Source organism: Heterocephalus glaber, unplaced genomic scaffold (assembly GCF_053883595.1).
Source record: "Heterocephalus glaber isolate CG9 unplaced genomic scaffold, H.glaber_assembly_v1.0 deba00001472, whole genome shotgun sequence".
Taxonomy (NCBI): Eukaryota; Metazoa; Chordata; class Mammalia; order Rodentia; family Bathyergidae; genus Heterocephalus; species Heterocephalus glaber.
The window spans coordinates 87,509,239-87,534,579 of record NW_028258315.1 but is presented as its reverse complement, the minus strand read 5'-3'; the positions used below and the strand labels follow the sequence as shown (position 1 = coordinate 87,534,579).

Below are 25,341 nucleotides of genomic sequence, written 5' to 3'. Positions count from 1 at the left end.
GCACAAAATTTAAGCTGATTAAACTTAAACTGGTTATCAAAGGAGACTGCAGCTTTAGAGATGTTTTAAAATAGGAAATACAATCATATTTTTGGATGAGTAGGGTGTATAGTGGTCTAAAGATAGAGGGTCCAAATAGAAGATGCTTTAAGATTCTTTCTTGCTGTATAATTTGACTAAATCATCTCTCCACCCAACTGAACATTAACCTTTTTTAAAAAAACTAGCTGATCCTTTGCTAGAATTCCATGTGTTACAGAAACACAATTTAGTTGCACATAACATACAAAGAAAGAAACTACTTAACCTAGTAACACCATATTCAGATAATTCAGATACCAAACAGAATTTTTCATTGGAATTATTTGGCCACGTTAATTGGATAACTCCCCTTCAGTTACACCACATATAAGAGATACTCTCTTATATTTTGTTTTCAATTGTTATTTACTCCTGATTCTTGTAAATTGTTGCTACTTTTCTTCTCTTAAAATCTAAATCATAGTTCAATCAATGTTACTTACCTTGAAAGTCTTCCTTCTTCAGAGCAGGTTGCATTGCTTTTGCTAGCAGAGGAGAAAAGAGGTATGAAGGATAAGGAACCCATAAGACAACTGGGAACTCTTAATACAATGTAAGAACTGATCCAAACGGCCTTTTTCAAAAACTAAAGAACCCTTTGAAGATTAAAGGAGAGCTCTCTCTTTTTTTTTTTTTTTCTTTTTTGGTACCAGGGATCGAACTTGGGTCCTTCCGAGGCAGGCGGTGGAACCACTGAGCTAAATCCCCGGCCCAAGGAGAACTCTTATTGAAAGATCATAACAATAAAGATAATTCTGTAAAACAAGTCTACCTGGCAAAACTTTTAAAACATAATTTTATTTTTCTTGCAGGAGATCACGGGAAAATCTAGTATTTTAGTTTAAGGCATGTAACTTCCATTCCTGTTACCATATTTGGGATTTGTTCCACAGTAACTGGAGGTGTTCCAACTTATCTGTGGAACCAGGCAGCTAATAATCTTCACTCAGCATCTCATACTTTGTGAATGAAAATGGAATGGATTGGTGGGATTAAGGGGTAGATTTTTGGGAAACATTGGTTATTTTGCCATTTTCTCAGTGTACAAATGAAAGCTTCTTATAGCTCTACAGAGAAATAGACAAGGAGGGGAAGATGTGAGGTTGGGGAAGATGGACCAAGAACAAGAGGAAAGAAGAATTCCAGCCTTCAGTGGGGTCAAATCCCCACTTCTATGAGCTTCACTTTACTATATAATCAGAGGCTGAAGAAGCCACTTAAAGTCTCCTCTACAATTTTTTTTTTCTGGTACCAGGGATCAAACTCAGGACCTTGTGGTTTCGAGGCAGGCGCACTGCCACTGAGCTACATCCCTCGCTCCTCTACAGTTTTTTAATGGAACAGAAATGCTAGTCAGTTGTCAACACAACCAATGTATTCAGATTTTTAAAAGATGTTTTCCTTTGTGATGTACAAGAATACAGTAATCGGTATCTCAGGCTGTCAGGCTTCAAGGTCAGGTTGAAAACTAATGAATTTGTAACAGTCTAGTTAGTGCTTTTAACTGAGGACGCTGATACCCAAGTGCCCAGAAAAATAATTTGGAGTCTACTGCCCACTAATTTACCAGAAAGCCCTGTCAATGACACAACGTGGGGTTTCGTAGACCTGTGAGGTAGGCCAGCACCATTTCGCTGGGGAGTTAAAACTGCTTGGGACAGGGTTGGAAAGGTTATAATTTGAGGAAACGAAGGGGCCAGCAGGAGGGTATTTCCAAGGTCGCTGATGAAACGCGCCGCAGAAGAAAAGGCGCTCGGAATGCCGCCGTGGGGTCCTCACCGGGGCCCCGGTTACCCGCGCCGGCGACCCGTGACCGAGACGGTCCCCAGAACTCACCCCACAGCGCGCGCGCACAGGGCGCTCGCCCCTCGCAGTCCGCCCGCCCGCGCTCACAGAGACGCCCAGCGCGGCCGAGGAACCTCCCGCTCAGCCCCGCAGCGCTGAAGGGCGTCACCGGGAGCCAATGGACGCCGGGAGGCGGGACAGGGCGTTCGAGGGGCGGGATTTCCCGCGCGGCCGCTGGGCGCCGGGCTGGGGCGGCGCGGGCGGCGTCAGCGGCAGTGTCTGCAGGAGGGCGGGTCGGGGTCAGCTGTTGCGGGCGAGCGGGCGCGTCTCCTGGTGCGTCCTCCCTCCGCCACGATGCCGGGGATCGACAAACTGCCCCTCGAGGAGACGCTGGAGGACAGCCCGCAGGTGAGGCGCGGGCGGCGGCGGGCGCGGGCCTGGCGTTGCCGCAGGTGTCCGCCCGGGCCCAGGTGGGCGCCGCCCAGGAGCCCCCGCCCGCCGCAGGCCGCGCCCCGAGAGGCCCAGGCCCGGCGCGCAGTTCGAGGCCCGCGTGGGGGTGCGCGGGCGGAGACCGAGCCACCACCGCCTCTCGTGGGGCCTGGCGATCGCGGACGCACCGAGTCCCGCTTTATTTGACGGATCGTGCCTTGATCACCGCGATGGCGCGCGGCGATCGGTCCCCATCCTGGGATTTGCGGGGAAATGCGGGAGGGGACAAAACCCGGTAGTCTCGTTTAGAGCTTTCTGAGGCTCTGGGCGCCAGGGAAGGAAGTGGCTCGTTTTTCCGCGGGAGGGTCTGAAAGGCCGCGTGGAGAGGCATTGGCGAAGCTGACGGTGGGTGCCGGAGCCGGCGCCTGCCCTCCCCGCCGAGGGTGCCGGCGTCGCTGCGCTGCCTGGCCGCTGTCACTCGAGCCGCGCGCGGCGCGTGATGCCCGGCGCCTTCGCGGCTTCTCTACCGCTGCGCTGGCCGCGGACTCTGCTCTCATAAACTCATCAAAATAAAAGCCCCGGGTTGTGTGCGTTGGGATGATGCGGGTGTGGTTGCTTTAAGACAGTTTTGGAAAATGTAAACACTTACCTACATTTTCAGTACTGAAGAATGAAATCATTTGTACAATGGCGTTGGCTGGGGCTCTAACTTGCTTAGAGAAATTTCATTCCTGTGCCTACCTTTTACACGAGCGATTTGAGACGGTGTTCCTGGTTGGTTACCATTTAGGATGCACGTTTTTTGAAAATTCGCTTATTTAGAAATACGATTGCTTTTATCTCGTGTATCTTTAGTTTATTATACACCCGTCTCCCCAAAAGAGGAGGAAAACGCTAGGTACTCCTTTCCTGGATGGCATTTCTGCCATGGATTTTTTGCCAATTTTAATTGCCAACTTGCAGTGGGGCTCTGGTTGTAGAATTGATTTGTTCTTTTTCATCCAAAAAGTTATCTTCATAGGCCCGTTGCTTGCGGGTAATGTAGTCTTATCAGCCTATGTTGACAAAGAGAAACCCACATTTGGTTTATCTTGACTGCCAGTACAGTATAGCCAGTTCAGATTTGCTTAATGACATCCTCAGTGTAGTTGTAAGCCAGGCGTGGTTATGTGCACCTGTGATCTCAGCACTCTGGGAAGCAAAGACAGAAGGATCACAAGTTCAGCTTTAGGTAATTTAGCGACTTAGCTAAATTTGAGACCTTGTCTCAAAATAAAAATTTTTAAAAGGGCCATAGATATAGTTCAGTGCCAACACCCTGGGTTCAATCCTCACTACCAGAAAAAAAAATATTAAAGTTATATTTGTTTCAAATGATTTGCAACAATTCTGTGGTTGTATTGGTCAGGTGTGTTTTGTCATTTTAGTTTTTTGTTATGTAACACTCAACAAGTGGCCCTATCTTATCTGGCTTTTTAAAATTTTACCTATAAAGACTATAAAACAGGTCAGAATGGGTGATACAGTGCCCTAGGAGGCAGAGATAATTTTGAACTTTTAACACAGTTTACAACTTGAGAATTACTTGTCTGTTTGACAAGCGTGTCTCATTCTAACAGCTTTCAGTAATTTTTACTGAAATAGCTACGTACATTGACATTTTTTGTTTGGAGAGGCAATACATTTGAACTCGGTAGTATTTATTTGGGAAAATTAGTTGGGACAGTGGAGATTTAGGAAGGGAAGACTTGAAGGTAATTCTTAGGGAAAACTTGTGGGCAAGATGAAAAGCCCAGATCTGGGATTGAGAGAATAAAGTTTTCAGTTTTTATTGCCGATTAGTACCTTCTACTTTAGGCCAGGTTACTCAAGGTCTCTGAACCTCTGAATTTTTAAACATTTTTGACCCTGATTATAAAAATAACACAACTTGTCAGGTACCCAACCCCAAACCCTAATACTAATTTTCTTTCATTAGTCTTTTTTTATCTGTGTATTTTAATGTAATTGAGATTATATTGTGCATAACAATTTTTATCCTGCTTTTAACTTAACATTATATCTCCCATCCAAGTACTAACCAGGCTCAATCCTGCATAGCTTCCAAGATCAGACGAGATCCGGTATGTTTAGGGTAATATGGCCGTAGACTTAACATTGTATCTTGAGCATCTTTACATGTTACTACATTCTGAATAAAACAGATTTGAAGACTGCATGTTTTAACTGACTTTTTTTAAAGTGTTTTTTTTTTTCTCCCTGAGAGGAAGTCTTGTTGTTACCCAGACTATGTGGAAAGATCCTCTTGCCTCAGCCTTCCTTAGTAGTTGGGAGTACAAGAGTGTGACACTGTGCCTGGCTCCCATTGTTGGTCTTTTAGAAAGTTTTTCCAAAGTAATGCTCTTATAAATAGAGCTGAGATTAATGCTTCTGGTTATAAATTTTTGTTCTGTTTGGACTATCTTATCTAGAGTAGAGTAACAAAAATATGGTAACTGTTAAAGCTCATACTATAGATGTTTTTAGTTAGATTATTTGATCTAATCAAAAGTGGCCTGTCAGCCAGTTGCTATGTAAAAAAGTTAGTGCTGGGGATTGAACTGAGAACCATATGCTAACCAGGTATTCTACCATCAAGTTGCAACCGCACCCCCCCCCCAACATTTTTTTTTTTTTTTTTTGGTCCCAGGGATCAAACTCGGGACCTTGCGCTTTTGAGGCATTGGGACCACTGAGCTAAATCCCCGGGGCCCCCCCCCTCTCAGTTTTAATTTACAGTAGCTCATGCCATCCCCCTGCCCCAGTCTCAAGTGGCTGGGACTGTGGGTGTATGCCACCTCACCCAGTTTGGATTGGTGGTATCTTTTTTTTTTTTTTTTTTTGGTACCGGAGATTGAACTCGGGTCCTTGAGCTTGCGCAGCAGGCAGTGAAACCACTGAGCTGAATCCCCAGCCCATTGGTGGTATCTTGACAGTTGCTCTTGTCTAGTGGCAGTTGTAATATGCTTGTCATGGTCTACAAATATTTTTTTATTTTTTAAATTTTTTTTTTTTTTTTGGTACCGGGGATCGAACTCGGGTCCTTACGCTTGTGAGGCAGGCGGCAGAACCACTGAGCTAAATCCCCAGCCCATGGTCTATAAATACATGTACGTTAGTTACTTGGTTTTCATTTCTCCTAGTAGCATAGTAGCCAAGTGCAGCTTTTCTGTTCAGCTCACAAATCAATTTATCTAAAAACTCCCTTTGTACCTTGTGGAAGCAAAGCAGCAGCAGCAAAATTTGCTGAACAAGTGTTTACGCTTGGAAGAAAAATACTAGCGGCTAAAGTAGAGTACTTCTGAGAAATATTTGTCACTTCATGATACAGAAAAGAATAATGTTGGAGAAAATGTGGATATTGATGACTCAAGTTAGAAAATGATTTATTCATAAGAGTTGAACTCTTGAGTGTGAAAAAGTTTTAGGAATGCATTTCATTTATGCCATTTGTATTAACCTTTTCATGTTTACATGAGAGCCATATGTAATAAAATTCTGTTTAAGGGTCTGTTTCCAGTCGGAGTATCAATACATGAGAAAACCTTAAGTCATAGCTTTATTGCCGGCATTGTTTTATTTGTTTTAATAGTATATGGAAATGGTATATTTTATAATGGATACCATTTTGATCGAATAAAAAGGTATCATATTGATTCTATTTTTGTTAGCTTCAAACTTTAAACAAATAGTAATTATTACAATGTTGAACCTGATATTCTTGACTGTAAATTGGGAAATTGGGCTGCAAGTATAGCACAGTGGTTGAGTGCTTGCCTAGAAAGTACAAGGCCCTGGGTTCAATCCCCAGCACTCCAAACAAAACAAAAACCTGTTTAGCCCTCCTCTGAGAGAAAAGCTTTTTCATTTAATCATAAATAAATGTGTACTTCCTTGAATTGGAATTACCCAGTTTTGAAGGAAAAAATAAAAGTAAGGGATAGATTTTTCTTAAGAATGGCAATAGCCAAAAGAAATTTCCTGAGGTTAACTGGACCCGCCTGTAATCCCAGCACACTTGGGACTCTGAGGCAAGAGGATCAAAAATCCAAGCCTAGCCTGGGCCACTTAGTGAGACCATCTCTTAAAAAGGGATGGGCATGTAGTGCAGAGTGAGGACTCTACATTCAATTCCCACCCCCCCCCCCAGCCTTGAGAAAGTAGATTAAAATTTAGAATTGCTAGAGTTTATTGTCTAATGATTTTTATTACTATAAGGCAAAAAATGTTTTTTCCATCTGATCTGATTTATATACCAATTAACATGAATTTATTGGTTTATTTTATCCAGACAAGGTCTTTACTGGGTGTATTTGAAGAAGATGCTACATCTATTTCCAACTATATGAACCAGTTGTATCAAGCTATGCATCGGATTTATGATGCACAGGTAAAAAAGCTAAAGGCTGGGCCAGGGATATAGCTCAGTGGTGCCTTGCCTGCCTGGCAAATGAAAGGTCCTGAGTTTGATTTGCGATACCAAAAAATACCTCTAAGGGCTAATACAGCGTCTGCTTACAAATGATTCTTTGAGGCCCATGTCTTGTTTACTGGTGCTAGCCCTCCCCTGGGTGATAAATGTTTGTGGAAAGGATGAATGAACATTAAGTATATTGTATTGTAGAGCTTACATTTCAATTACTAGTGTATAGTTTGTAGCACTTCAAAAGTGACAAAATTGAAGCATCTGTCCCTTCTCCCCAAACAGTAAGGGCTTTCTTGCTGAAACTCAGGGACACTTCTTTCTGAGCAGAGGATTTGAAAGCAGCCCCTCTAGTTAGTAGAAGGGAATAAAAATACAGCTTTGGGGTAAAAGGAGATGAATTTGAGAAGGGTATGAGTAGATTTTCCTGTAGAATAGATATAACACTTGAGTTTGTATTACTTAATTATAAATTTTAACAGCAACCTTGGTTCTATCATATATTTTCTTAGGAATTAATCAAATATACAAGGTTATTTCCTCATTTTCTCTCCTTTCTGGATTCACATTTTCATTATGCACTTAAAAATTGGTATGATGAACCAGGCACCATGGTGCACGCCTGTAAGCCTATCATTGAGTGAGGCTGAGGTGGGAGGATAGAAAGTTTGTGTCTTTCCTGGGAAACTTAGTGAGAGCTTTCATTTTTTTTTTTGGTACGGGGATTGAACTCGGGACCTTGTGGTTGCAAGGCACGCACCGGAACCACTGAGCTAAATCCTCCAGCCCTTTTTTGTTTGTTTGTTTTTTGTTTTTGGGATTGGGTCTTTGCACTTGCGAGGCAGGCAGTGGAACCACTGTGCTAAATCCCCAGCCCAGCAAGAACTTTCCTAAAATAAAAAATTTAAAAAAGGTTTGGGAATGTTAGCACAGTGGTAAGAGTATTCCTGGGTTCTACCCCTAATACCACAACCAAAAAAGAAAAGAAAAAAAAAAGATAGAAACATTACTGTGATAATTGTTTATTTTTTTCTTGTCTCAAGGATTGTTTTTGGACTGCAAATATTTAATTAATATGTGAAAGAAGTATTTTTGTCATTATATTTATCACTGTAAAACACTGAAATGACAAAAGTCTTAAATATGGCTGTGTTATAAGTAAGTCAACCACATTTTACTTGTCTGCTACTTTTTTTGTTTCATTTTGTATTTTGAGACAGGGTCTCCCTGTGTAATTCAGGCTGGCCTTGAACTCATTGTGTAGCGCAGGGTGGCCTCAAACTCACAGTAATCCTCCTACCTCAGCCTCCCAAGTGCTGGGATTACAGGCATGTGCCACCATGATTGGCTTGGTTGTCTGTTACTAAATGCTTATGATAGTCTGCTATCAGCATCTAGAGAGACTAATGGTCATCCATCTAGAATCCCTGTAAAGATTTTGTTAAGGTTATGTACAATTTACTTCTAGCTTTTAAAATATGTAATGCTTAAGTTTTTATTTGCCAAGCAACAACAGCAAAAAAAGAACATACCTGGAACATTACTGAATTCTTTGACATTGTCTTTCTCTCTCTCTCTCTTTTTTTAAAAATTTTTTCTGTTTTAATTTTTATTTATTTATTTTTGGTACCAGGGATTGAACTCAGGACCTTGCGCTTGAGAGGCAGGCGCAGTGCCACTGAGCTAAATCCCCGGCCTGACATTGTCTCTTATGGTTTGAGTTTCCCTTTGAAATACTTTAATGGTACTTGCCTTTCTGGTGGTTTAATGAGGGTTTTAAAAAAAATATATTGTTGGGGCTGGGGATTTAGCTCAGTGGTTCTGGCACCTGCCTCGCAAGTGCAAGGTCCCGAGTTCGATCCCTGGTACCAAAAAAAAATTTATATATATATATATATATATATATATATATATATATGTACACACACACATATACATATATACATATATATATAGTTCAGTATCTGTCTTCACAGTAAATAAAAGTGGTCTAGCTGGGGATTTAGCTCAGTGGTTCCAGCGCCTGCCTCACAAGCAGAAGGACCTGAGTTTGATCCCCGGTACCAAAAACAAAACAAAAAAATGGTCTAGGTATCTTCAGTTGAAACTTGTCTTAATTGTGCTAATTTGAATGCTAATCTTTTTCCATAGAATGAATTAAGTGCGGCAACACACCTGACTTCAAAACTTTTAAAAGAATATGAAAAACAGGTACTGTATATCACAGTTTTTAAGGGGATGCTTTAACATATGCATTGCTACAGTATTTATACAGTGGACTTTCTCATCAGGAATCCTTAACTTTGGCTGGGTGTGATGGCACATGCTTATAATCCAAGCATTCTGGGAGGTTGAGGCAGAAGGATTGCAGGTTTGGAAGTTTAAGCCCAACCTGGGCAACTTAGTGACCTGTTTCAAAATAAAAAATTTAAAAAGGGGGCCGGGGATTTAGCTCAGTGGTTCCGCTGCCTGCCTCTCAAGTACAAGGACCCAAGTTCAATACCCAGTATCCCCCCCCCCCCCCAAAAATTTAAAAAGGTCTGGGGATGTAACCCAATGTGAAGGCTCTAGGTTCATTCCCTAGTACTACCAAAAAAAAAAAAAGAATCTTTAACTTTTCTTGAATTCACAGAATATGCCATTGAAATATATATATGTATATTTTTTTGGTACTGAGGATCGAACTTGGGACCTTCGGTTGCAAGGCAGGCTCCGGAACCACTGATCTAAGTCCCCAGCCCTGCCATTGAAATATTATATTGAGATGTTTTAATGATTTTATGTTAGATGCAGAAGTTATCTTGTTTACTTTCTTTTTGTAAATGAAACAGGCTTGCTTAAGGTTACATGGTCAGTTATTAGAGGAGCTGGAGATAAACACAAAATCTTTGAACTCCCAGTATTATGTGCATTGTAATATACCATGTTTTTAATTAATTTTATTGGTACATTTTAGGTATACAGTACAGTTACATTCATCATTAGAAGTATGCACCTTTACATAATCTCTCTTGGTTCTTATTTTTTCCCCATTCCCCTGCCCTCCCTTCAACCTCTCTACCCCTCCCCATTTACAAAGACTTTGTTTCCATTTTTTTCCTTTTCTCATATTAATTCCATTCCCTTCTTTCCTTTCCCCTACCCCTCCCAATTCCCCCTCCCCTTTGCCCCTTTTCTTCCTATTTCACATTATCTGTTATACCTTTTAGTCCTTATTTACACTTTCAGTTTCTCTAACTAGAGAAACTATTCAGTATTTACACATGTGTGTCCTATTTATTTCACTTAAGAGCATGGCCTTAATGTGCATCCATTTAGCTATAAATGTCTCTAATTTCTCATTTTTTATGACAGAGTAGTATTCCATTTTATTAAAAAAAAACACATTTTCTTTATCCAGTCTTCAGTTGATGGGCAATTGGGCTGTTTCCAAGCTTTAGCTATACAAATTGTGCTGCTATGAACATGGGTGCACATATATCACTGTGGTATGATTCTTTTAATTCTTTGGGGAAGATCCCCAGCAGGGGAATAGCTGGGTCAAATAGGACCTCTAGACCTAGTTCTTTGAGGTATCTCCATACTGATTTCTACAGTGGTTGCACCAGTCTACACTCCCACCAGCAGGGGAGCAGAGTTCCTCTTTCCCCACAGCCCCGCCAGCATTTGTTAGTGGTTGATTTCTTGATAGCAGCCATTCTTTGTGGGGTGAGGTGGAATCTCAGTGTTGTTTTCATCTGCATCTCTTGAATGACCAGTGATATTGAAGATTTTTTCATATATTTATTTGCTGCTTTTACTTCTTTGTCTGAGAAATGTCTGTTCATTTCAGATGCCCATTTTTAAATTGGGTCTTTGAATTTGGGGGGTCTGATTTTTTTCAGTTCTTTATATATTCTAGATAGAAGTCCTTTGTCTGAGGTACATCTGCTAATTATTTTTCCCCGTATTGTAGGTTGTCTGTTAGCTATGTTGGTGTTTTCTTTTGCAGTGCAGAAGCTTTTTAATAAGATGAGATCCCAGTTGTTGATTCTTTGGGCTAGTTCCCGTGATACTGAGGTTTTGTTCATACAGTCTTTCCTTATGCCAACGTCTTCAAGAGTTCTACCTAACTTATCTTCCAGCAAGTTCAGTGTTTCTCTCTTAATATTTAGATCTTTAGCCGAGTGTGGTAGTGCACGCCTGTAATCCCAGCACTCTGGAGGCTGAGGCAGGCATATCACTGAGTTCGAGGCCAGCCTATGCTACATAGTGCATTCAGGGCCAGCCTGAGTTACAAAGGGAGAGACCCTGCCTCAAAAAAAAAAAAAATTTTAGATCTTTAATCCACTTCGATCTTACTTCAGTGCATGGTGATAGGTATGGGTCTAGTTTAATGTTTGGCAGGTTGAAATCCAGTTTTTCCAACACCATTTATTAAATAGGCTATCTTTCCTCCAATGAGGGTGGTTGGGTCCTTTGTCAAAGGTGAGGTGGTTGAGTATGTCTGGAGTTGTTTCTGCATCTTCCAATCTATTCCACTGATCCTCGGGTCTGTTTCTTTGCCAGTACCATGCTGTTTTTATCACAGTAGCTTTGTAGTATAGTTTCAAGATGGGGATTGTGATACCCCCAGCCATGTCTGTTGCCTAGAATTGCTTTTGCTATTCTAGGTTTCTTCTGCTTCCAGATGAATTTTTGGATTGTTTTCTCTAGTTCTGTGAAGTATATTGTTGGAATTTCACTCGGCATTGGATTAAATCTATATAGCAGTTCTGGAAGTATGGCCATTTTCACTATATTGGTTCTTCCTACTTAAGAACAAGGGATGTCTTTCCATTTTCTTATATCCTCGAACTCCTTTTGCAGAGTGCAATAGTTTTCAGTGTAGAGGTCTTTTGCTTCCTTTGTTAGATTGATTCCAAGATAGTTCACTTTTTTGGGATGCTATTGTAAAAGGAATTGTTTCCCTAATTTCTCTCTCAGTGTGTCTGTTATTTGTGTATAAGAAGGCTATTGTTTTTTGAGCGTTGACTTATATCCAGCTACTCTACTGAATCTGTCAGTTAAGTCTGGAAGTCTTTTGGCCGAGTTTTTTGGGTCCTCTATGTAAAGTATCATATTGTCAGCAAATAATGACAGTTTTTTGTTTTTTAAATTTTTTTTGATACTGGGGATCAAACTCGGGTCCTTGTGCTTGTGAGGCAGGTGGTGGAATAATGACAGTTTAACTTCTTCCTTTCCTATCTTTATTCCTTTTATTTCTTTCTCTTTTCTAATTTCTGTGGCTAATGTTTCCAGAACTATATTTAACAGTATCTTTATTCCTTTTATTTCTTCCTCTTGTCTAATTGCTGTGGCTAATGTTTCCAGAACTATATTGAACAGGAGTGGTGATAGTGGACATCCTTGTCTTGTTCCTGATTTTAGTGTGAAGGATTTCAGTTTTTGACCATTTAGTATGATATTGGCTGTTGGTTTTTCATGGATGGCTTTTATCAGATTAAGATAGAGACTGTCTATTCCAATTTTTTTGTAGGGTTTTTATCATAAATGCGTGTTGGATTTTGTCAAATGCTTTTTCTGCATCTGTTGAGATGATCATATGGTTTTTGTCCTTGGCTGTATTGGTATGGTGTATTACATTGATTGGTTTACATATGTTGAACCATCCCTGCATCCCTGGGATGAATCCCACTTGGTCAGGGTGTATGATCTTCTTGATGATCTTCATTCTATTTGCCAGTATCTTATTAAGGATTTTTGCATCTATGTTCATTAGTGAGATTGGCCTATACTTCTTTTTTCTTTCTTTTTTTTTTTTGTACCAAGGATTGAACTCAGGTCCTTGCGCTTGTGCAGCAGGCGGCGAAACCACTGAGCTAAATCCCCAGCCCTTATACTTTTTTCAGTTGGGTCTTTCTCTGCTTTGGGGATCAAGGTGATGCTTCCTTCCAGGAATAAATTCGGGAGTATTGCTTCCCTTTCAGTTTCGTTGAAGAGTTTAAACAGTAGTGGCAGTAGTTCCTCTCTAAGTGTCTTATAGAATTCAGCAGTGAAGCCATCAGGACCTGGGCTTTTCTTAGTTGATGAGTTTTTAATTACGTTTTCAATTTCATTGATTGATACTGGGTTGTTTAGAATTTTTAGGTCTTCTTCGTTCAACTTTGGTTAATTCATATGTATCTAGGAATCTGTCCATTTTTTCTGTGTTGTCCATCTTATTGGTGTATAGGTTCTTGAAGTAGGTATTGATGATTCTCTGGATTTCTGCTGGGCCTGTTGTAATTTCACCCTTCTCATTCCTAATTGCATGGATTTGGGCCTTTTCTTTCCTTTTTCTAGTAAGGTTGGCTAAGGGTTTGTCAATTTTGTTGATTCTTTCGAAGAACCAACTCTTGGCTTCATTGATTTTTTTTTGTATTGTTCTCTTAGTCTCCATTGCATTGATTTCTGCTCTGATTTTTATAATTTCCTCCTTTGTATGAGCTTTGGGTTTGTCCTGCTCTTCTCTTTCTAGAAGCTTGAGGTTCAGCATCAGGTTGTTTAATTGGGCTCGCTCTGTTTTCCTAACATAAGTATTCATTGCTATGAATTTCCTTCATAAAACTGATTTCATTGTGTCCCATAGATTCTGATATGTTGTATTGTCATTGTCATTGAATTGTAGGAACTGTCTGATTTCTTCTTTAATTTTCTCTGTGACCCATTAGTTATTCAGAAGTGTGTTGTTCAATTTCCATGTGTTTATGAAATTTTTGCGATTTCTTTTGCTATTGATCTCCAATTTCATCGCACTGTGGTCTGATAATATACAGGGGATAATTTCACTTCCTTTGCATTTACTTAAACATGTTCTCTGAGCGAGTATGTGGTCTATTTTGGAGAATGACCTGTGTGCAGCTGAGAAGAATGTGTATTCTGATTTTGTGGTGTGGAACACTCTGTAAACATCTGTTAAATTCATTTGTTCAGGAGTTTAATTGAGTTCTAGTATTTCGTTGCTTATTTTTTGTCTAGTTGATCTGTTTGTGACAGTGGGCTATTGAGGTCCCCCACTACTATTGTATTAGTGCTTATTTGATTTTTCATGTCTGTATTTATTTTATATAGTTGGGTGCACTAGTATTTGGTGCCTAGATATTTATGATTGTCATCTCTTCCTCTTGGATTGTTCCCATTACAAGGATGTAGTGTCCTTCTTTGTCTCTCTTAATCAGTGTTGGTTTGAAATCTACTTTATCTGCAAAGAGGATAGCTACTCCTGCTTTTTTTCAGGTTCCTGTTGGATGGAGTATTGTGTTCCACCCTTTAACTTTCAGTCTGTGAGTTTCTTTTTGAATTAAGTTTGTTTCTTGTATGCAGCATATTGTTGTTGTAGGGTTTTTTGGGATTTTTTTTTGGTACTGGGGATCAAACTTGGGTCCTTGTGCTTGCGCAGCAGGCGGCGAGACCACTGAGCTAAATCCCCAGCCCTGCAGCATATTGTTGGGCCTTGCTTCTTGACCCATTCTGCCAGTCTGTTTCTTTTGATTGGTGAATTGATACCAGTAACATTGATTTTTGTAACTGATACATACTGACTTATTCTTGTCGTGACTTTTTCTTTTTGTTGGATTCTCCCCCTTTGTGTTTAATTTCTTGTCATGCCCGATGGATTCATTCTGCTGGGCTTCCTGGGGTTGTGATCCTGATTGTGTTTTCCTAGGATATTGTCTAAAATTTTTTGGAGTGCTGGTTTGGTATTCATGAAGTTCCTGAGGTGCTCTTTATCACGAAAGTATCTTATTTCTCCATCAGTTTTGCAGGGTACATCAATCTGGGTTGGAGGCTGTTTTTCTTTAGGGCTTAAAATACGTCACTCCAAGCTCTTCTTGCCTTGAGGGTTTGTGTTGAGAAGTCTGCTGTGATTCTGATGGGCTTTCCTTTGTATGTGATTTGTTTCTTTTCTCTAACTGCTTGTAGAATTTAGTTCTTCTCTTGGGTTTCTGGAATCTTAACTATTATGTGCCTATGTTTAGTTTTTTTTTGATCAAAGCTAGTTGGAGTCCTATATGCCTCCTTTATCTGTATGTCAAGTTCTTTTCCCCTGCTTGGAGAGTTTTCTGCCGTCGCTTCTGTGAACAGTTTTTTTTATGTCATCTGCACTCTCTCCTGTTTCTTCATTGACACTGATCAGTCTTATGTTCTTTGCATTGTCTAGCAGCTGCTGGATTGATTTCTCGTGGTCCCTCACTATTTTAAAGAAAGTTTTCTTTTCCTGGTCACTAATTGCAATCTTATCTTCCATATCTGAAATTCTGTCCTCAGATTGGTTCATTCTGCTGTGTAAACTTTCAATGGAGTTTTGTTTTGGTTTTTTTTTTTTTGGTACTGGGGATCAAACTGGGGTCCTTGCACTTGTGGGGCTGGCGGTGGCACCACTGAGCTAAATCCCGGGCTTCAGTGGAGTTTTTAATCTCCTGGAAATCTGTTTGCATTGTTTTATGGATTCCATTTGTATGTTGGGATTCCATCATGTTCCTCAGCTCCTCTCTCTTTTTTTTTTTTTTTGGTACGGGGGATCAAACTCGGGACCTTGCACATTCAAGGCAGGTGGCAGAGCCATTGAGCTAAATCCCCGGCCCAGCTCCTCTATTTTTTTAATCTGTGTCCTCTCTAGATTTATTAATCATGTCTTACACTAGGGCACAGTCTCTGCTGTTATCTGAGAAATTATTTCTGATTTCATTTTTTCCCGATCCTCTTTTGTTGCCGGTTCAGGGAGTCCAGGTGGTTGAATATCAGATTGTTCCATCTCATTTCCCTTTGGGGTTGCTTTAGGTGATCCGGAAGTCTGGTTTTAAGACTTGTTTATGTGTCTTCTCATTTCAGTGGGGGTAGGTGCTGCTGGTGCCAGTGAGGCCCACCTCCTCAGGGCTGAGGTGGGGGCCTCTGCTCCTGGGTGCTGGGGGCGGTGGTACAGGGGCCTCCACCAATATTCTTTGAGGAATTGTCCTGACTTGAAGTCCCACGCTTTTTTAGTTGTGCCAGACTGCTAAGATTTCCCCATGGCTTTGAGTTTGGAAATATGGGGCATTACAGAGTACGACCTGGAACCTAATCATTTGTCATATACCATGTTAATTGGTTACTTAGAAAACATTTAAATTAGTGTTCATTGATTATTAAAATTATTGTCATTTTTGGAGCTTACTTAGAATTTTAGGAGTTTTCTGAAGTTACTAAAAATTCATACAATGTTGGACTTTTATCTCATCTCTGTTTCTTTTCAGCGTTTTCCATTGGGGGGTGATGATGAAGTTATGAATTCTACTTTACAACAGTTTTCAAAAGTTATAGATGAGGTAAATATTTAGTTTCCTTGAATAAGTGTTCTCATAATTGTTACTCTAGTTATTAAGTTTTAATTGGGAACCTTTATTATAACAAAAAATAAAACTTTATTACAAAGACTGCTAAAGAAGGGTCTTATTTCCATGTGCTTGTTGCTGTCTGATAAGAACACTTTCTTTATCTGTTAAAACAAATTGTTTTTGAGGAGTAAGCTTAGAGATGGGCTTTCTATATTCCCAGCCCATGTATCATTCATTGTGTTACTTGATGTGGGCAAGGAAAGAGGGATGAAGCTGTAAGCTATAGCTAAGCCCTTTGTGGTTTTTCTTTTGCTGTGAAGCAACATTTACTGTTTAGTCCTTATTATTAGTAGTAGTAATTTCATTATTTTTATTAACAAACTACTTAGGAGAATATTTTGTAAATAATTGTTCTTTAGCTTTAAAACTATAAGAAAAAGAAATGACCATTATTAATATATATATATATTTTTTTATTTTTTATTTTTTTTTTATTTTTCTTTTTGCTACTGGGGATCAAACTTAGGAACTTGCGCTTTTGAGACAGGCACAGTGCCACTGAGCTAAATCCCCAGCCATACCACATTTTGTTTATCCGTTTATTATGGACATTTGAGTTTCCACCTTTTGGCTAGTGTGAAATAGTGTAGCATTCGTATACTAGTGTGTTTTGTTAAAAACCAGTTTTCAGGTCTTTTAGGTACATACTCAGAAATGGGATTGCTAGATCATATAGTACTTTTGTTTGTTTGTTTGTTTGTTTTGTTTTTTGGTACCGTGGATCGAACTTTGGTCCTTGTGCTTGCGCTTGCGAAAGCGTGGCAGAACCACTGAGCTAAATCCCCGGCAATCATATGGTACTTTATGTTTAATTTTTTTTTTTTTTTTGAAGACAGGGTTTTAAGATATAGTTCAGGCTGGCCTTGAACTCATTCTAGCCCAGGCTGGCCTGAACTCTCAGTGATCTTCCTGCCTTAGCCTCCTGAGTGCTGGGATTACCAGCATGCACCATGGTATCCAGATATGTTTAACTTTTTCAGGAATCACCAAACTGTTTTCTGTATTGCTCATACCATTTATATTCCCTTGAGCAAGGAACAAGGTTCTACCTTTATTACGTCCTTGTTCTCAACAACATTTTTTTTTCCAGAACTGGGGATTGAACTCAGGGCCTTCATACTGAGGTGTATCTCTGGACCTTTTTATTATTTTTATTTTGAGACTGGGTCTCACTAAGTTGCCTAGGCTGGGCTTGAACTTTCAAACTTGTGATCCTCCTCCCTCAGCTTCATGGAGTGCTGGGATTATAGGTGTGCACCACCACACCCAGCTCTTTGTCCATTTTTTAATTCAGTTTTTTGTTTTCTCAGAGTTCTTTATTCTAAGTGCAATCTTCTTATTAGATTTGTCATTGGCAAATATTTTATTCCATTATGTGGGCTATTTTCACTTTTTTGATATCATCGTTTAGTGCACAAAAGTTTTAAAATTTGTTTTGTTTTGTTTTGTTTTTGGTACTGGGGATCGAACTCAGGACCTTGAGCTTACGAGGCTGGCTTGGTGCCACTGAGCAAAATCCCTGGCCCCAAAGTTTTTAATTTTGATGAAGTCTTATTTGCATTTTCTTTTATTCCTTGTGCTTTTGTTATCATAGCTAAGAAGTCATTGCCAAACTCAGAATCTTCCTAAGTTTTTAAATGGAAAATTTTGACTGTATAATATTTTGTACTATATAAAAGCTTTTGGTATTTTCTTATGTAAAATATGTCAGCCTATTAAAGTAGTTTGTTTCATTTACATAAGACTGGTTAAATGTTTCTGTAGACATTCATTATAAATGTTATGTTAGTTATTTGGCCTTTTTGATCTTTTTTTTTTAACTAGCTCAGCTCTTGTCATGCGGTACTTTCAACTCAACTTGCTGATGCCATGATGTTCCCCATTACCCAGTTTAAAGAAAGAGATCTTAAAGGTATTGAAGTCAAACTTATGTTTTTCATCAGTTGTCAGAAGATCAGTGCTTCTAAAAAGTGTATTATTCTGTACCTAAACCATTTCTGACCATAACTTCTGCCACTTTTACTTAATTCAGTCACCAGGTGTTTATAGGAGCTCTTGATAGATATTGAACTAGATACTGAAAAATATAGATAAGAAATTCCTTCCTTTTCGAAATCCTAGAGAAGATGGATAAACACATAATTATGATACTGTCTCTCTCTCTTTCTTTTTTTTTGGTACTGGGGATTGAACTCATAATCTTATGCTTGTGAGGCAGGCACAGTGCCACTGAGCTAAATACCCGGCCCCAATACTGCTGATACTGTGTTTTTTTTTTTTTTTTGGTTTTGGTTTTGGTTTTGGTACCAGGGATTGAACTCAGGACCTTGCACTTATGAGGCAGGCGGCAGCAGCACTGAGCTAAATCCCCAGTCCCAATACTGTGTCTTTTATAATTAGGGAATGAGAAGGTGCTGTAGGACTTAGAGGAGAGGGTCAGAAAGAGTTTATGAAAGATGTGAGCATTGAACAGTGGGGAGGAATTTGCCAGGGGAAGTGAGTCATTGTTCTGTTAGAGGGACTAGAGTGCACAAAAGTATGTGTTCTAGAAGTGCTTAGCTTGTTTTGTGGATAATAAGAAATTCAGTGTGGTTGCAATGTTGGATATACAGTACTGGGGTAAAGTAGGAGAAAATTTAGAAATAGATTAGATTATGCTAAAAATGTTGAGCCTGAGTTTATGAGCAAAGAGAAATACCAGGGGAGGTGTTTAAAGATTAAAGAGAGATAATGTTTTTGTTTTTTGGAGGAAGAAATAAAGTAGATTTTGTGTCTAGGAGATTGGACTAAGATGTGAGAGTCCAGTGATGTATGACCAAGGCCTGAGTTGGGATAGTGGAACAGAGAGAGTGTAGAGATTTGTTTGGGCTAGGCTGCTGGGAGAAGTATGGAGCCGGCACATCTTACAACTTAGTGGCTTTGTAGTTTGTAGATTTTTTGCCCATTTACTGTTACTAGGTGGTAAAATGAGGATTTCATAGAATTGGATCTTCTTTTTCATAATTTATAAATTTAGTCATATAGACTTATTTCTAAAATAGTCAGAATAAAAACAATTAACCAATAATGTATCAGTCATTTGTAAAAAAGTAAACATTGAATAAAAACAAATGTATTGCTGAGATGGAGTAAATAATTGTAATGATCCTTAAGAATGATTATTTCAAAGGTCAAGAAACAAGAATTTTTTCTCCATCATATAAGGGGACTGATTGGCCTAATCTTATTAATAAAACGTGCTTTTTTCCGTTCAACATTTGAAGTTATTAAAGTCATATGTCAAAACTGGGGATTTAACCTAGTGGTCCCATCGCCTGCCTCGCAAGTACAAGGACCCGAGCTCGATCCCCGGTACCAAAAAAAAAAGAAAAAAAAAAAGTCATATGTCAAAAAATGAATTAATAGGCACTAAGTCAGAATATCTGCAGAGCTAACACAACAATGGGTTTTAAAGTTTGTTTTGTGTTATATTATTTGTATTGAGTAGATTTTTTTGTTGGTGTAATTGTTGCCAATGAGAGTAAATGTTTCATAGACTAGCAGGCAGGTATAGTAATTTTACACTTTAAGAGTGGAAATATAAAGTATTGTATAGAGTTTTAATTGCGGTTTTAGTGGCATTTATTGCTTTGTAAACTTTAAAGTATTTAATAAATATGCTAAACAGAAATTCTTGAACTTTTTCAGAAATTCTAACATTAAAAGAAGTGTTTCAGATTGCTAGTAATGGTAAGCCCTGAATACTTTATATACTTATTTTTTTATTGATCCATTTATCAGTATATAGCGTGATTCTTTGTAATAATAATTGAAAAAAAATGAACCTAATTAAAAGCTTTCGTGAATATTATTTAAATCAATGTTACTTCAATACCCTTCTTACAGGAAACATTTTAAAGGCTTATTGCATCAGTCTTCTAGTTTATTATCTTCATAATGTCTAAAGAGGTAGTATAATACTTTACCTTCCTTATTTTTCTATATATTCCAATTTTTATTTAATGAGCATTTGTTATTTTTGGACTAAACATACTTTAAAAAACTTTTAGTGTATTATAGTTTCCTTGGAATTGTTTTTATTTACCAGTTTGATAAACATAATTTAGCGGAAACTTGGCTGTGGGGAAATTTGAATATGATGATCAAGTGGTAGGAAATTCTTGTTTTAGTACATTTGCAGAAAGATGCATGTGTTCAGAACATTTAGAGCATTTATAGGTTTTGCAGAGTACTGTTGATGGTTGTCAGCACTCATTTCTGCCTTCTAGATCATGATGCTGCAATTAACAGATACAGCCGATTGTCCAAAAAAAAAGAAAATGATAAGGTAGGGTACATACATGCTCCCTCACAATTAATGCTGTTTCCTTAGACGGTCTAGTTTTCCCTGTTTAAAAATACAGCCAGCAGTTCATGTGTATGTTTTGCCCCCCCACCCCCACCCCGTACTAGGGATTGAACTCAGGACCTTGTGCTGGCTAGGCAGGCACAGTACCACTGAGCTGCATCCCCATCCCTGTTGTGCTGTATTGCATTTAGTTTGTTTGTTTGTTTGTTTTAAGAATAAAAACATTTTGGGGCCAGGGATGTAGTTCAGTGGTTCTGCCGCCTACCTTGCAAGCGCAAGGACCCGAGTTCGATCTCTGGTACCAAAAAAAAAAAAAAGAATAAAAACATTTTATCGTTTTAATTTTTAAGTTTTTTGTATTTACATTATTCTTTACTGCTAGTGGTTTAAAAGCTCTTTAATAATTGTTGGTCTCTTTTAACAAAATACTTTTCTTCTGCCAGAATTTGTTCTTATAATTGAACATAACTATTCTAAAACTAGAATTGATGCCCGGTATCTTATTTACTGATGCCTCTTATTTATTGATGCCCAGTATCATACTGCCTCTTTTTGCTTTGCATTTTGATAGCAGTGGATACATTGTTTTCATTTGACCATATATGTATTCAGAAATGTCTTGTAAAATATTGTGGTCAAAAAAAGTTGAGTTGTTACATACACAATTCAAAGAAATTCTTTTATGAAGCCCTCTTCATTTAAAGGGTTATTTGTCTTTTGATAATTCAGGAGTGAAGTCCAGACATATTTTACTGTATTTGAGGAGAAATGCAGTCAAGTAAGGATTAAAGAACAGAATGTTAACAGGTTCATCTGGGTGTTGCTTAAGATCAGCTTTCTCTGCAGTGCCTAATCCAGAGCTTGCTGTATAGGCCTTCCTAGATGCTGAGAGTGAGGGCATCTCTATGCCTGGGACTTGGTGTCTGTAGCCTTGGCTGCTGCTGCTGGTAGAAACACAAGTGACTGCCTGTGGGAATCCATGTAGCATAGTATTTACTGTGCACTAGCCACTGTGATGATGAATGGAATGTCCAAAGATAAACTGCTTGATGGTGCAGATACTGATAAAGTATGTACATTTGAGATCTCTGTTAGTCATCTTGCTTTAGAGAAGTAGTTAAAGGCCCTATGTAGAAGACATATTCGAGAGGCCCTGAGTTTGATTCCTAGTACCAAAAAAAATATTTTTTTGGCATATTTTTTACATTCCCTCTCACTGTTCCAAGTCTTCTTAAAAAACATTCTTTCACCATTTTTTTTTGGTACCAGGGATCGAACTCAGGTCCTTGCGCTTGCGCAGCCGGTGGCGAAACCACTGAGCTAAATCCCCAACCCTCTTTCACCATTTTTTTAATGTAAAAAATTATTGAGCACCTGCTTTATATCTAACAGTATGTTGAAGGAACAATATAAGTAGGTTCCAGTCCTGCCCGGAAGTAGATACTCCACATTTATTGAAGGCTTTTGTGTAAATGTATATGACAGGCCTAAGTGCCTGAGCACACGAATGAAGAGAAGGCATGGACTAGCATGAATTAAATGCAAAAATAGAGGTTTTACTAAAATGCTAAAAGCACAGAAGGGCTTTGATCGATGAATTGGGAAATACTGCACTTTTAGAAGGTGCCATTTGCCCTGAAGATAAGTGGATGTCATTGATGAGGTTCGAGAGAGAGAGTGTTCTTAAACAAAAGCCTTTCCAGAGGCATATGATGGAGTTGGAGAATGTAAAGGTTGGAAGTGCTTGCCCTGGAGTTAGACTGGGAACAAACCTCAGTTCTGCCACTAATTTGCCTGAAGTCATGTACTTCTACTTAATTCCAAACCTTTATTTTCCTATAAAAAAAAAACCCCACAGTATTTTGTGAAAATGAAGTTAGGTAATGCATGCAGAGTATTTGTCTTATAGCAAATTTTCATTAAATTCTCGCCATAATTATTTTGGTGATGATTAAAAATAATCATTGCAGTGTGTCTGAAACATTGGAGATCTTTGGGGAGATGTAGCAGAAATGACAAAAGAGAAGTAGTTGAGGCCAGATTACTGTAGTAATGACCTGGAAATTTGTGTTAGAGGAAATGAGCAGCCACCAAAGGATTCTAAGACGGTAAATGATACCATATAGTTATGTTGTAGAACAGAAACATTAATGAAAATGAGAAGAGCCCAAGACCAAAGGGGATCCAATGAAAAGGTTTTAGAATAGTTTGCAAAGACATATAAATGTCTCAAATAATGTTATTATTATTATTGGGTTTTTTTGTGTGTGTGTGACAGGCAGGGTCTCACTATGTAGTTCAGGCTGGCCTTGAACTCATCACTATGTAGCCCAAGCTGGTCTTGAACTCAGTGATCCTCCTGCCTCAGCCTCTCAAATAATGTTATTGAAAGAGGACAGGAAGGAGTACTTTCCACAGTACTATGAATTGACCCCAGGGGAGTTCTACCACTGAGCTATATCCCCAGCCCATTTTAGTTTTTATTTTTATTAAAAAAGTTTTTTTTTTGTACCAGGGATCAAACTCAAGACCTTGTGCTTACCAGGCAGGCGCTATGCCGCTGAGCTAAATCCCTGGCCCTTTTTTTTTTTTTTAATTTTTAATTTTTTTGTTTTTTGAGACAGGGTCTTCCTTTGTAATTCAGGCTGGCCTTGAACTATGTAGCCCAGGCTGGCCTTGAATGCTCAGCAGTCCTGCCTCAGCCTTCTGAGTGGTAGGATTACAGGTGTGTGCCACCATCCCGGACTTTATTTTTTTATTTTGAAGTAGGATCTTATTAAGTTGTCCAGGCTGGCCTTAAAAATCAAGAACTTTCAATCCTCCTGCCTCAGCCTCCCTCGTAGCTGGGATTAAAAATGTGTGTCACCACTCCTGGCTGGGAGATATTTCATAAGCAAAGACTTTTGGTTAGGGGGAATAAAAAGTGAATGTTAGAATGTTTGGATAAGTGATGGGTCCTGGAGTAATTAAGAGCTAAGAAATAAAATAGAAGAGCAGGTTTTTAGGGAAGATACAGTTTTGCCTTCTGTTCTGAAAATTTCCAGTACATAAATACACATGTATCAACACATGTATCTCACACACACACACACACACACACACACACACACAGGAGATGTTTCCTCTGGCACTAGGTAGAGTGAGGACAGGAGATAAAAATTTGTGATCACTAAGTCATTGGTATATTGGAATATGTTTGGTACTTGATAGGTATTCTAAGAGAGGAAGAAGAGAGAAGAACCTAATGCATGTTATATAATTGTTTAATAAATATCAATTGTCTGAATAAAAGAACTTAGAACACATATTTTAAGAATGAGTAAAGGAAGATAAGCAATTTGAAGAGAGGAAGAGTGGTAGGTAGAGAACTAGGAGGGAGAATATATGCTGAAAACTGACTGAAGTCAAAGACTAATGGCTAAGTTAACTAACAACAGTCTGCCTTTCTTTCATGTGCCAGACTTACTCTGCCTTGCCTATTTTAGATATTTACATCTTTAATGATAGGCAGATATGGATCATAGTAATGATATGGTTGATAGTTAAAAAGGAAAGTTAGCTTAGCCAATATTTTTTTTTTTTTTGGTACCGGGAATCAAACTCGGGTCCTTGCACTTGTGCAGCAGGTGGCGAAACCACTGAGCTAAATCTCCAGCCCTTAGCCAATATGTTTAAGGATTTCTAATAGATTAGAAAACAAAAGTTATGTTCAACTGGTAGTGATAACAGTATTTTCCTTGGTAGGTTTTGCCCCATAGATAACTACTGAAGATAATTCAAAATTAAGTGCATAATAGTATTTTAAATCTTTTCATTCAAAGGTGAAGTATGAAGTGACAGAAGATGTGTACACTTCCAGAAAAAAACAACACCAAACCATGATGCATTATTTTTGTGCATTAAATACTCTTCAGTACAAGAAGAAAATAGCATTATTAGAACCTCTACTTGGGTACATGCAAGCTCAGGTACATACTATACTATATTTTGGATTATAAGTGTCCTGATATTTACATTAAATGTAAGAATATTACAAGCTATTGCCAGTATCCTCATTTGTGTCTGGGTTCTAAAAAATAATTTTAAAATGTCATCAATGTATTAAGGAAGTTGGGGAGAGTCATTTTCCCTTGAAAATAAAGATTTCAAATGTTTCAGAGAACATGAAACCACTTACATTGTATTTTGTCCTTGTCAACACAGTTGGGAACAGGAGCAGAAAACTAAATGAATTACAGGGCCAGGGATGTAGCTCAGTGGCACCACGCCTGCCTGGTGATGCAAGGTCCTGAGTTCGATAATGGGTACTGGAAAAGAAAAGAAAACTAAATGAATTACAGAGTTCTACCTATTGCTGTAGCTTCCACTCATTCTTGGTGCACAATCTGAAAGAAAATGCACAAGTTTGAGTTTGTTCCATGGTCCTGAGTTAAAAATGGTAGATAAACTCTCAAGTGCTCAAAGAGATAGGCATCAGGAGGGAAGCTAGAAAATGGAGTTTTGAGCAATATAAGATAAGATGTTAGTTCCTTAAAAATCAAGAATTTAAGAAACATGAATATTCCTTCAGTTATAAAAGTATTTGCTATTCTTCAGATAAAAAACTTATCATTGTAGTAAACATGAAATAGTTTATGCATATGATTTATTTCAGTGCTCTAAAATTTCCAGTTTGAAAAAATTGTTTACCATACATTTGTTTTAGTTTTCTGTTAAAAAGTATAAAAGGATGTACAGTAGAATTTAATTCTAGTTTCCTTAGTGCCTTTGTGTCCAGTACAGGTTGCAAACTACAACCTATTATTACACAAATGACATAGACAGATGAAACAGCCCTTTGT

The 25,341-nt window shown here is 38.7% G+C and overlaps 3 protein-coding genes across 6 annotated transcripts in view; 1 reads left to right on the top strand and 2 right to left on the bottom strand.

Moving 5' to 3' along the window:
• Hesx1 (HESX homeobox 1) overlaps positions 1–1,972 on the bottom strand; it is a 28,115-nt gene extending 26,143 nt beyond the window's left edge. For both annotated transcript variants that reach the window (XM_087182346.1, XM_087182347.1), the window contains exons 1-2: positions 1,918–1,972; positions 525–566 (exon numbers count right to left, since the gene is read on the bottom strand). In XM_087182346.1, coding sequence (XP_087038472.1) covers positions 525–558 — 34 coding nt within the window. In that variant the 5' untranslated portion in view covers positions 559–566; positions 1,918–1,972. The remainder of the gene's footprint in view (positions 1–524; positions 567–1,917) is intronic.
• Positions 1,973–2,141: 169 nt separating this feature from the next.
• Appl1 (adaptor protein, phosphotyrosine interacting with PH domain and leucine zipper 1) overlaps positions 2,142–25,341 on the top strand; it is a 43,519-nt gene continuing 20,319 nt past the window's right edge. The window contains exons 1-8 of the mRNA XM_004864308.4: positions 2,142–2,274; positions 6,626–6,724; positions 8,909–8,968; positions 16,012–16,083; positions 17,977–18,064; positions 19,840–19,881; positions 20,421–20,479; positions 24,322–24,468. Of these exons, the coding sequence (XP_004864365.1) occupies positions 2,221–2,274; positions 6,626–6,724; positions 8,909–8,968; positions 16,012–16,083; positions 17,977–18,064; positions 19,840–19,881; positions 20,421–20,479; positions 24,322–24,468 (621 nt within the window). The 5' untranslated portion in view covers positions 2,142–2,220. The remainder of the gene's footprint in view (positions 2,275–6,625; positions 6,725–8,908; positions 8,969–16,011; positions 16,084–17,976; positions 18,065–19,839; positions 19,882–20,420; positions 20,480–24,321; positions 24,469–25,341) is intronic.
• Positions 2,274–25,341, bottom strand: part of Asb14 (ankyrin repeat and SOCS box containing 14) — a 99,221-nt gene continuing 76,153 nt past the window's right edge. For all 3 annotated transcript variants that reach the window (XM_087182342.1, XM_087182341.1, XM_087182343.1), the window contains 2 exons: positions 24,678–24,807; positions 2,274–3,486 (listed from right to left, as the gene is read on the bottom strand). In XM_087182342.1, coding sequence (XP_087038468.1) covers positions 24,695–24,807 — 113 coding nt within the window. In that variant the 3' untranslated portion in view covers positions 2,274–3,486; positions 24,678–24,694. The remainder of the gene's footprint in view (positions 3,487–24,677; positions 24,808–25,341) is intronic.